We start from the raw sequence: 12,649 nt of genomic DNA, 5'->3' as shown, positions 1-12,649 counted from the left end.
TACGATTGCTTCTGTGAGGAAAACATGCTCAGAATCATTAACCCAGCGCTCCAAGGAGGCTTAGGGGCGGGCTCCCCTCCTGCTGCAGCCAAAGTAATGGTTTACTCCTAGCCAACTTGTCCTTTGAATGGAAAGGTGTGGAATTTATGAAGATCACTCCCCATCTCTTTAATTTGAGGATTTCTACACAAGTGAGTGTAAGTCTGCCAGACACACACACACAAAAACCAGACAAACTCACTACAGACATTTGCATAGCACTCTGATAAAATGCTGGCTAGCGTTCATGCTGTCTTCCACCCTCAGCCCTTCACCTGACAGATCTGAGAACACGATTTTAGGGACATTGCATTCAAACCCCTTATGCCAGCAGAGGAGACCCGGAAGGTGGTGCAGCTTCCCTGACAGGTGTGTATTTGGGGGACAGACATGTTTGTAGGAGGCTTCCTGAGGTGTGCGGCTGGGACTTTAAGATACAGGGAACAGAGGGAGCAGGAAGGCCTGTGGAACAGGCAGGCTTGAAGCATCACGGCGCTGGGGTCATTAAAGGATTGTGTAAGCCTGAGGTTGGAGGGCCAGGTGCCAGCAGGATGGAGAGCCAGGCACTTGACACTGGTGTTCTGGGAGTCGTGTGAACTCACAGCCCTTTGAGAGTCACTGATGGTAGTGAGAGCTCTGTGGCTCCAGGGAGCTGAGGAGCAGGGCGCTATTTGGAGGCTCAGGGTCCCTCAGGGAGCCTGGCTAGACACAAGGACCCAGGCAGCTATGGAGAGAGAGAGAGGGGTGAAAGCAGGAGACATAGAAGGGATAAAAAAAAAAAAAAGACAGTTGTCCTTCTGTCTCAGAAGACACGGGAGGCCGTGGTTTGGAACAAAACTACACTTGTCTAAAGTCAATAGAGCAAACACTGGGCGTCTCCTCCCTTAGGAGGCCTGCTGCTCTGTGAAAGGGCTGCAAGAAAAGAGCCTCATGGGAGGGGAGAAGAGCTAGTGGATAAAACAGAACCGAGCACGCAGGGAATTAGGAGGGGTGTGGGAGAAGGTGGAGGAGTGTTCGGAGGAGGGGAGGGGTGTGAGAGGAGGGGGAAGGATGTGGGGGGAGGGGTGGGAGGAAGAGGAGGGGTGTGGGAGAAGGGGGAAGGAGCCTGGGAGAAAGGCGTGGTGGGGTGGAGGTGGACTGTGGTATCTGCGTTCTCAGAGGGAACAGGGGCAGGTGAGAAGCAGCTCCAGACGCCCGGGGTGTGATTGCTCAACAGAGCCCCTTGTGGCCGTGTGCTGTTACTGCCCCCTGGTGCTTGACCTAGGGGAGCGAGGGTCGCACCGGGGTTTGTGCTGACCCACCAACAATCAGCCTGACCATCGGGGCAGACACCGAGGAAGCTGGCGAAGAGGACGTGTCTTGTCCAGGCAGCTGCCGGGCTACTGGCCGCTGACGGGAGTGGCTGTAGGAAAGCCATCTCCCTTAAGAGACGGAGAGTCAAGCCGGATGCGGTGGGGCATCTGTGAGGTCAAGGCCAGCCTGGTCTACAAAGCAAGTCCAGGACAGCAGGAGAGCCAAGGCTACAGAGAGAGAGTCAACAATAGGATGGGTGGGGTTGACGTCGCGTTCCCTCTGCAGCTTGGAAATCATGTGAGGAATGATTATTGAACGCCAGTTATGGGAAGATGGGACAAGATGGCCGAGCACACAGTGATAGAAACCTAGCTGGGATGAGGGGGTTGCTGGCTGACTGTGGTGTCCAAGGCCATTTCCAGCACCACGAAAGCAAGCAAAGCAGATGGGGCAGTTTAGAGGGAGGCTCTGGTGTGAAGGGGAAGCCTGAGGAGGGAGGGAGCACGCTCTGCAGAGGCAATGGTGTGACACAGAAGGACGTGAGAGACAGGGTTCCATGGCAGGGCGTCGGGTGTGATGGGCGTTTGAGCAGCGCAGGCAGTTCACCGGAGGCCAGGTGAGGCGGCCTGCTGGGGGCCAGACTCCCACAGGCCTGGAAGCCCTGCACCTGTGGCCAGCAGAGGCGGGTGCACGGCTGTGTCCTACAGGGAAGGGCACTGTGGAGGCGCAGCTCTGCCACCCGCACTTCTCCACAGGCAGGCCAGAGTCCATCCTCCTCCTCACGAGCAGCCGAAGGACAAGATCCCCTCATGGGCATCTCAGCCCATGTCCAGTGAAGCGTTCCAGGCCGACTTGCTCTGCAAAGCCCCCTCAGAGGACAGGCACACACAGCTGTATGAGGCCCATCACGTCGTCCATTCTCTTTCACAATGGCACCACAGTGAAAGAGGAAACACAGCTTCTCCCGAGCCCTGGGATGGCACGAGCGCTTCCTCATGGCTGGTTTATGCCACTCTGGGGATCGAACTCAGGGCTTTGTGTGTGACAGTCGACCGAGCCACATGCACAGCCTGATGAGACCTGTGTGTGTGCCTCACACAGAGACGTGCAGGTGACCACGAAAGCCACGGGCATCAGATCCCTTGGAAACAGAGTTAGAGGTGGTGGTGAGCTGCCTGACATGGCTACCGAGAACTAAGCTGGGGCCACCCTGGCACGGCACAGCTTACACAACACCAGGATCTATAGAAGATGGTGCTGCTGGTGTATTTCCTTAGCAGGGAAAAAATGAAAAGGTGGCTTCCGGGATGAAAAGATGGCTCAGCGGTCAAGAGCACCGGCTGCGCTTCCGGGGAGCCGAGCTCTAATCCCACACCCACGTGGCAGCTCACAGCTGTGTGTAACTCCAGGGTCTGACACCTTCACACGGACGTACATGCAGGCGAAACACCAGAGCACATAAAAATAAAAACAATTTTAAAAGATTTATTATGAAAATGTATAAAGGGGAAAAGATGATTTCCAAGTTAATTTTGGCTTCAGATGTACGGTTGTTTGATGTGTGAGGCAGGGTTCCTCTGTTCGGCCTTGGCTGAGCTGGAACTTGCTGTGTAGCCTTGAACTGCTGAGACTGAGGACATGCACCACCACGCCTGGAAATATTAGCTAAAGGTTATTTTAGTTACTAATTGAGACAATGGGGCTTAAATTAAATAAGATCTCTCCTATCATGGTCATACACCCAGAAGCTTTTGTTTTATAAAACAAAAATGCAAACCAAAAAACTAGTCCCAAACTTAAGGGACTTAAAGGAACAGCTGTCTTCTGTGTCTTCGATTTTTGGCATCCGGATCTGGGGCTGGGCGCAGCTGTGTGCAGCCCCAGGCAGCAAGGATGCCAGCAGGGGTGCTGGGAGCATCTTCTGCCGCTCTGAGGGCTCTGCTACCCCACAGCCCCACAGCTCTCCCGACCTACAGATGAGGAGATGCAGGCTCTGCGAAGCCAGAGCGTACCCCGAGACCGCCAGTGGGGGAGCCAGGATGAGAGGCCCAGGGACCGACACTGGGGCCCACACTCGGGCCTCACTGCAAGCTGGACCACACGGAGAGCCTTGCCTCTCAGGTGACCTGACTCTGTCAAGAGGAGTGGCCCACCTACAGTCCGCAGGCAAGAAATTTCGTGTCTGGAGTCCAGGCTAGCTCTGCTTACATCCGGGGCCTTAAGGGAAACAGCTAAAGGGGAGGACGTGGCTAGAATTATCAACAGGAAGGCTAGTGTGTGGCCTGTCCAGCCAGCTGGTCTCTGGTGGTTAATTGGCTTCCGTGAGAAAGAACGTTTTTCAAGGCCACTGAGAAGCTGTTTCTGGCCGTGTGTGACTGTTCTGAAACGCTAGCTTGGAGGAAGGCTCATCGAGACCTACGAAGCCGGCCAGCGAGATGGCCCTGTGGGAAGGGCATTTCCTTCCACCCTCCTTCAATCCGCACACCCACAGCGTGGAAGCAGAGAGCCGACTCCCACAGGTCATCCCTCTGACCGCCATACTCGCAGTGGGGCACGCCCTCCCCCAAGTAAACATGAGAAAAGGAGGAAGGAAGACAGACAGACAGACAGACGTAGAAACTCACAGGCTCCAGAAGTCAACCTGAAGAGTACCTGAGTAATCTCAGTGTTTGTAAGACCAGGGCTCTCTGCAGAAAGAAGCACTGAAGTGGAGAGGCTGGGAGCACTCCAGAGAGGCTAGGAGCACTCCGGAGAGGCCCGGAGCACACTGGCAGGTTGCAAGGGTGCTCCCAGGATGCATCTCTGGTGAGACCCAGGCTGGCGCGGCTGTTGGGTGACACGGCTCCCCTTGAGTCATTTGTTCTCCTGTAAGCAGCCCCAGCAAACTCATGTGTCTACTGAGTTGGGCTCAGATGGACTCATTTCCTTGGCCCTATCTGAAAAAGTCACACGACACCAGCCAAGCTTCGGTCACCCGGAACCACTCCTACCGCGTCCTGTTGCCTGTGCAATCAATACTGTGACCCGTGGAGAGCCTGGGTCCTCTGCAGACCTGACCTCCACTCTGACTTACAGGACAGTGACTGACCACGCCTCTGTAGAGAAATGGACGCATCGTGTGGGGGTAGCGCCCAGGAGGCTGTCATTGCCACCCCATTGCAGGTCCCGGCCCTCCCTCCCAAGGTGACTCTGGCCTGCGTGCTCCTGCAGAGCCCTGAGGTAGCTAGAAGGTCACCTTGAAGTTCCCCTCTCTCTTCCTCTTCCATCTGTTCTTTCATTTTCTTACTCTTCTCCCACCTCCAGACACTTCTTCCTCCCTACGTCCACACATCCTCTTCCACATCTTCAAACACTGGTTCTTAGGAAGTCAAGAGACTATTGAGACACCAAGACAGTCCTGGAAGAGTCTTGACTAAGCCCGGGAGTGCTTTACACGGGAGGAAGTTGGGGCTTGGAGAGGAGCTTTCCCAAGGCCACACACACACTCAGACACACATAGACACACACAGACACACAGACACACACAGACACACAGACACACACACACACCAAAAGCATAGTGACAGCAGCTCTCCAAGAAGGGCTGTGGCTTCCTTGCCATTTGGAACCAGTGCCTGGAACCCGGGCCACTTGTTTCTGTTTGCCTCAGCTACTTCACCATTATAGGAGCCTTAGCTTCTTGGAATCTGCCCCAGCCACTAGACACACTTGGAGGATTATGGGTAGAGCAAGTCAGCAACAGTGCAAACAGCCGCCTCACTTCTGATCCTTAGAGCCAAGGGCTTGGACCGCTAACGTCAGCCAGCAGCCCTTAAAGCAGTCGTGAAATACGCAGGTATCTAGGGGCCGTGGGTTTAGCTGATGGCGGCTGACTCTAGGATGATACAGTAGTTGACCAGGCTAACTGAGTGGCTGAACCCATGGGCTGGGCCACCTGACATCCCAGAGCACTGAGCAGTTGGGCCTTTCAGCAGGCTTTCTCCGTGTAGCCCTGGTTGTCCTGGACCTCATTCTGTAGACCAGACTAGACTGGACCTCAGAGGTCCACCTGCTTCTGCCTCCCAAGTGCTGGGGCTAAAGGTGTGCACCACCACGCCTGGCTCAAGCAGTTGGATCTTAAGAGAAAGAGCAAGCGAGGAGTGGAGGCAGGTGTTAGGGTGCTGCAGCAGAGCCTGAGTGGTTAACAGGTGGAGAAGGACCTGGGAAAACCCCTCAGCCTGTTCCTCACCCCCCTGGGTGCAGCTCGGCAACTCAGCAACCAAACAGAGCCAGACAGGAGGCTGCTGCAACCAAACAGAGCCAGACAGGAGGCTGCTGCAACCAAACAGAGCCAGACAGAGAGGAGGCTGCTGCAACCAAACAGAGCCAGCCAGACAGGAGGCTGCTGTAACCAGACAGAGCCAGCCAGACAGGAGGCTGCTGCAACCAGACAGAGCCAGACAGACAGGAGGCTGCTGTAACCAGACAGAACCAGCCAGACAGGAGGCTGCTGCAACCAGACAGAGCCAGACAGACAGGAGGCTGCTGTAACCAGACAGAGCCAGCCAGACAGGAGGCTGCTGTAACCAGACAGAGCCAGCCAGACAGGAGGCTGCTGCGCAGAAGGGCTGCTGCCCTTGGTTAACTGGCGTCTCCCTTACTTCTCCGTAACTGTGAGCGTAACTTTTGGAGTTTGCTGTGCTTGCAGCTCCAGAGGATGAGCGCATCTGTACCTCACTACTGCTCATGCATGCTATTATCACTGCAACAGAGAGGAAACCAACACGGAAGTGCCAGAGAGCGGGCTGTTGCTGTGAAGAACCTGGCCATGCTGCCTTCCAGAAGGATGCGGGGGACTCGGGAGTTTTGGACCAGGAAGGGGTTGGATGCTGTGCCAATCTGGTATTGTGAGAGTGATGCCGACTGCAGAGGCCTGGCTCATGAGGCTTCAGAGGGAAGCGAGGACTTCAGCACCTGGCCGAGAGACCATCCATTTGATACTTTGGGCCAACAATTGGTCTGTTTTACTGCTCATGTCTCCAAGAACTTGCCTGAAAAGCTGAATTTAAAAAGCAGTGGACTAATTTATTTGGTGAAGGAAATTTCAGGACAGTGTAACACTGAGTCTGTGGAACGGTTATGACAGACAACTCTCAGGCAGGTCCACAGTGAAAAAGAGCATATGGATCAGCGAATAAAAATATAAAAAAGTGTACAGTTTGGAGAGAATAAGAGAAGTGGGAAGTCTGATGGACAGCCAAGGCCTGGGCTGACAGAGGCTGCAACTGTTAAGCAGATTATCACCGTTAAAGAACCATCCTGGCCTGACCAGGGACAAGAATGATGTTCCCAGTGTCAAGACCCAGGCCGGCTGAGCTGGCCCTGTGTGAAAGGAGCCCGGGGCTTTCTGCTCCAGGAAAGCACAAGCATGCGAAGTTGTTGGGAATGTGATTCAGGGGATAAGAGTCTACCCCAAGCCGGCGTCTGAGCATGGTGCTGCTTGCTTGGTACTGGCTTTGGAGGCACAAAAACCACAAGTGTGTAGCTTCGCAGACTCCGTGGTTTTGCCACGGAGGCCAGGACTCATGGCAGGGGAGTCTCAGCATGAGGCCCCAAGAGGGCAGGAGGCTCCAAGAAGCCTCCACAGAAGATGGTGATGGGGAACGATGGCCTGCTGGAGACCTCAAGATGTTGAGGGTGCCAGAGCCATGAGCTGTCTGTCCAGAAATGCCGCACACAGACCAGCCCGGGGCGGAGGCGACATGTCACAGACAGCAGCGCTGGAATGGCGGACCTCCTCCCTAAGCACTTTGACATGGATGCGGGACACAGGACTTGGGATTTTCCCTGCAGGGTTTCACTCTTGCTTTGATCCCCTATTTCCTCATTGTTCCCTGGTGGCTCCCTTTTGGAGTGTGAATCCTTGCCACTCACTGTGTGTTAGAAGTGTGTGGTTTGAGGTGTGATTTTGGTGTGTGTGTGTGGGGGGGGGATCACAATTACAGATCGCATGGAGTCTCAAAAGAGACCCCGGACTTTAAACTGTCTTGAAGATGTTTACAGCTGTGGGGATTTTTTGGAGTTGGACTAAACGCACTTTGTTTATGATGTGGCCGTGAGCATATGGGGACCAGGGAGTGAAACCTCAGACTTTGAACACTTGTTTCCCAGTTGGTGCCACTTGGGGGATTTAGGGGGTATGGACTGGCTGGAGAAAGTGTGTCACTGGGGATGAGTTTGAGCTCTTTGCTTCCAAAGTTAATGGCGATGCCTGCAGAATGGAGTGTCTCACCTCCCCTAAAGAATCCTGTTGTTTTACTTTTCCCTTGCGTTCTGAGTCTTAAGAAGTTTCCCCCTGAGATGGAGGGTTCTAACCTCAGAGAAAACGGCCACACCCCAGAGCTTTGCGCGCACTAGGCAAGCACGCTCTGCAGATGTGACTCTCTCCTCCAGAGCAGCAGCTTGCTGTCCTCTGGCATTTCCACGTCACTTTAAAAGACACCTCAGTCATTACCAAGATGGAGCCTAGGCCCCAGAAAAACCCAAACCAACATCAAAAACAGCCCAATGCTTGCTCGATAACAGAGAACCAGAATGACTCTTGGGAAATCGGCGGACCAGTCTCTTAATCTTGATCTCCACCAGCCTGCCTCTTTGTACCCAACTCTTGTTCCTTTAAGCTCTGTTTCACATTTTCCTCCACTCCCCAGGGGCTCCTCATCTGCTCCCAGACACCCTTTCTTCCCCCTTCCACATCGGCCTCCACCCCTGTGCCCTACTTTCCCTGCCAGACTTCATTCTCTTCCCTTGCTCACTCCTAGCCTCTACTCAAATCTGAAGACTGGCATTTTTCTCAACTCTTGTCTCACTAAATGCAGCTTCTATGGCCATCACTCTGATCCTTCTCCTAGGCTCTAGCCTGTCAGATTGAAGCTTTAGATCCAGACAACAGACCCTCTCCGGCTGCCTTCTGGTGGGTCCAGGGAAAGGCTCTGTAGGCACCGAGAGGACGAAATCTCGTTGGCAAGTGAAGGCCATGGTTGCCTTCATCTGCTACTTCTCAGGGGCACGAAAGCGGGAGTCCATTTACATTGATTGCCTCACTTACTTAGACTTTAGAGGCCCAAACTGGGGGGCATTCTAATTTATGCAAAGTGGATGCAAATTAACGTGACCCTGGATTTACTGGAAATCAGTGTCCCCCCTGCCAGGAAGACTTAGGGAAATTTTGGAATCTACTTCCCGAGAGAAATATAAAAATAGAGCAGCTTTCAGTAGGGGTGAGGGGTGTGGCTGGACGCTACTGGAGGAAGGTACAGAGTTTAGCTTCCGTGTTGAGCTCCAAGCCACCCAACAGAAGAGGAAGTAAAAGTATCAAGCCACCCAGCCTCCCGCCTTCTCTCTTGGCTCTGAATTATGAGTTAGCGCCAAGTTCTGTCAGGAACCATTCACCCCAGAGAGCCAAGCCTCCCTGTCCAGAGAGCTGCCTCTGCGGAAGCAGGAGCTTCTTTGAAATCCTATCTCCTGCGGTAATATTCAGCTCCTCAGCCTCCAGGCCCCTCCTGCATGTACGTGGACTCCGTGTGACTGGTCAAAGGAACAGAATCTTCTGGAACCAGGCCAGAGCGTCTGCAGGGGTCTCGGTGTTTCTATAAGGAAACTCCGAGGATAGCTCCAGAGCGGATCCACTTGTGTCTGGAAGGCCTGGTACCTCATTGCCTGATGAATCTTCAGTCACACGTAACGAGATCACAGCCCACCCAAATGACTGGCTCAAAGTGTGTGTGTGCTGCATGTCTGCGTGTGTATGGGTGTACGTTTGTGTGAGCGTAAGCGCATACAGATGGCACAGTCGTCATCACTCTTCAACTTTATCCAGGAAGGCAGGGTCTCTCAATCAAGCCCAGAGCTCATCCACATAGCTAGTTCTGGTACAGCGTGCTCTGGGGATCCCGTTTCCACCTTCCGAGGCTGCTACGCGTGTTCTGGGCTTCTGAACTCCAGTTCTCACACAGGCATGGCAGGAGCTGTACACACTGACCTCTCTCCTGGCGCTTCTTTTTTATTGTGTGCTCACACTGAAGTGCACCTGTCACAGGGCAGCCTGGACAACTTGCAGGAGCCGGTTCTCCTGTCCACCATGTGGGCTCCAGAGAGCAAACCCGAGCCAGCAGGCTTGATGCTCAAGCACAGTCACCTGTGCCTTCCTGCACATTTAACTCTTCTCAGTTGAAGTCACCATCGCTTGTGTTTTCTGAGACTCTCAGGACTGTGCTCTGGGGTGTGTTCTGACCATGCCGAGGTCTCAGGAGGCAATGTTCCACACTGAGGGGCCTGGGGGTCTCAGACCCTGGGCATGTCCACAGCTCCTCCGTGATTTTCATGGGAAGAGTGAACACTCAGGACGGTGCAAGAGTCGTACACCGGAACACTTACCTCTGCTACGCCTCACTCTCACGTGCTGTGGCACTGAGTATTCATGAGTGCCAGCATGAAGGCGAGAGGATGGCCCACAGAGGCGAGGAGGGGCAGCCGTGACGGCGAATGTCAGCTGTCAACCTGACATCTAGCATCACCTGGGAGGAGAGCCCTGGGCATGCCTGTGGGGTCATCCTGACTGGGCCAACTGTGGTGACAAGAATGGGTGGCACCATCCCCTAGGCTAAGATTCCAGACTGAAAAGGAGAAGGTGAGCCCAGCACAATCTCCTTCTCCCCCTCTTCCTCCTCCTCCCCCTTCTCGTCTTTTAGGTCTGTTTAATCTTTATTTAGTGTGTGAGTGTGTGTGTGTGTGTGTGTGTTACATGTTTGCAGGTGCCAGTGGAGGCTGTCTGATCCCACTCTAGTTTGCTTTCTGTTGCTTTGATAAACACCAAAACAACTGGGGGAGGAAAGGGTTTATTTCAGCTTATAGTTCCACATTATAGTCCAACGCCGACAGACGTCAGGGCGGGAACTTAAGCAGAGCAGGACCTGGAGGCAGGAGCTGAAGCAGAGGCATGAGAAGCGCTGCTTCCCGGCTTGCTTCTCCTGGCTTACTCAGCCTGCTTTCCTACAGAATCTGGACCACCTGCCACAGGTGGGCAGGGCCCTCCTGTGTCAATCGCCAATTAAGAACATGCTCTACAGAATTGCTACAGACAAATCTTATGGGGTCATTTTCTCAGCTGAGAGTCTTCCCAAATCTCTCTCTCTCTCTCTCTCTCTCTCTCTCGTGTCGAGTTGACATAAACTAGCCAAGGCAGTTCCTCTTGTGTTAAGCTAACAAAAAACCAGCCCGCACAGATCCCCCGGAGCTGGAGTTACAGGTGGTTGGGAGACGCCTGACACGGTGCAGGGAACCAAAGTCAGGGCCTGTGGAGGAGCAGCTGGCGATTTCTCCTAACTGCTGAGCCCTCTCCCTGGCCCCACTGTCCTTTAAAGACTTAGAGGATCTCTTATTTCTCCTTTGACAAGTTTGTACAAGTAAACAACGCATCTCAGCCATAATCACTTCCTCCCTCTCACCCCGGGATGCCCAACATATCTGCCTTGCTCCTTATGTCACTCTCTTATTTTTATTCTTGTTAATGATCTGCTGAGTCCAATTGTGCTGCCTGTTGAACGTTGACTGATTTTGTTGGCTTGATTGAGAGCAGGCAGCTGCAGTCAAGGTGACATGCCCATGTCACATCCTGAAGACAGCTTCTCACCCTTCTTCCCCCCCCCCCCCATTTCCACAGTGTTCTCCCAGCTTTGTGGACAAAGGTTGGTATAAATGCTCCATTTAAGAGCCGAACATGCAGCTAAGAACTGAGACACTCATTCTTAGTACTTTGGCCAGTTGTGGGCCTCTGCATTGACTGCCGACCACGGTAGATAGAAACATCTTTGGCCAAGCTCAAGGGCAGCTCTGACGTGTGGCTAAAAGCATGAATATTTAGAAAGCAGCTTGACAGAATGCTCATGTTAGCAAAGGAACTGTAGTAGGTTCTTCCCTGGGTCCTGTGACCTCCTGAGCCTTGGAACTTGGACTAGATTTACAGAACTAGACCTGAGTCCTTGCAGGCCTCATGCCCAATCCCAAAGTAGCCACTTATCTCTGTTGGGGTCCCTGTAGGAGTCATGGAAAGCAGGGATGGAAATGAACCATGAAGAGATGGGAATGAAAGCCCAGTTCAGCTGACTTCAACAGGCTAGAGCGAACTTCTGAGAGTCTAACACCAGGTGGTCGATTGCGAGCATATTAAACACAGTCCACTTAGGGAGAAGCCTTCCTGGTGTAACACAATCCCCAGCATACAGGAAAGCATAATTACATCGAAATTCAACTCAAAGTACATGCCATTTTCCCTGAAGATGAGCGCTAGAGATAGGCTACTTCTATTAGCTTAAGAGCCTAGGAAGAATCTGGCCAGGTCTTGGTTCTACCTATAGCACAGAGGTCATTTGGGCTATTAGGTATCTCTGATGCTGGCTCTAGGATCTTGGGATCTTCAGCTGGATTTACAGATAAAGTAGTGGCCGTTTAGGTAACTAGCCATCTCCTGTCCTGGTGGTGGAAGTGTGGCCCAGCAGATATCATAGATCACCAGGCTATTAATCACCTTCAATTCCCAGATTTCTAGATGGAAAAACAAGTTTTTGTAGTTTGTTTTTGGTGGTGGTGGTGATGGAGTTTGTTTGTTTTTTGATTTTCAAGACAGGGTTTCTCTGTGTAGCCTTGGCTGTTCTGGACTCACTGTAGACCAGGCTGGCCTTGAACTCACAGAGGTCTACCTGCCTCTGCCTCCCGAGCGCTGGGGTTACAGGTGCGGGCCACTGTGCCTGGTGGAAGAACAGGTTTCCTGCCCTTTGTGTTGAGAGGACAATGCTGTGTGCTTGACATTCCTGGTCTCCCTGATCTTCGAGGGCAGCACAGCTGCGCTCTCAACACACCCTACGGCCTTCTTGCCGCCGCTCTGCGCTCACATCCTGCAGGCGAGGCGGTATTGTAGCATGCAGGGTTGGCGGAGGGACGCTGTTTACAGACATTCAGGCCAACGATAGCCAGACTGCCTTCACCCGCTGGCCACTAAATAATGACACGGAGACCTTTTATTAACTATGAAAACTTGGCCTTAGCTTAGGCTTCTTCCCAGCTAGCTTGTAGGACTAAAATTAACCTGTTTGCTTCAATTTATATTCGGCCACATGGTTCGTTACTTTTGCTCAGTACCTGCACCTGTTTCTTCCTCTTTGTCTGGCTGTCGAAACCGCTACATTTCCCCCCCTGCATTCTTATCTCTGCCCAGAAGTTCTACCTCCCTTTCCTGCCTTCGCTAAAGGCCATTCAGCTGTTTATTAAACCATTCAGAAGG

The 12,649-nt window shown here is 53.0% G+C and overlaps 1 protein-coding gene across 1 annotated transcript in view; it reads right to left on the bottom strand.

The window, feature by feature from the left end:
* Positions 1–2,864: 2,864 nt before the first annotated feature.
* Positions 2,865–12,649, bottom strand: part of Batf3 (basic leucine zipper ATF-like transcription factor 3) — a 42,292-nt gene continuing 32,507 nt past the window's right edge. Inside the window, exon 3 of the mRNA XM_060364925.1 lies at positions 2,865–2,984. Within this exon, the coding sequence (XP_060220908.1) occupies positions 2,871–2,984 (114 nt within the window). The 3' untranslated portion in view covers positions 2,865–2,870. The remainder of the gene's footprint in view (positions 2,985–12,649) is intronic.

This window comes from Meriones unguiculatus, chromosome 11 (assembly GCF_030254825.1).
Source record: "Meriones unguiculatus strain TT.TT164.6M chromosome 11, Bangor_MerUng_6.1, whole genome shotgun sequence".
In the NCBI taxonomy this organism is placed as follows: domain Eukaryota; kingdom Metazoa; phylum Chordata; class Mammalia; order Rodentia; family Muridae; genus Meriones; species Meriones unguiculatus.
The sequence above is the reverse complement of the archived record's forward strand: the minus strand, read 5'-3'. Positions and strand labels throughout refer to the sequence as shown.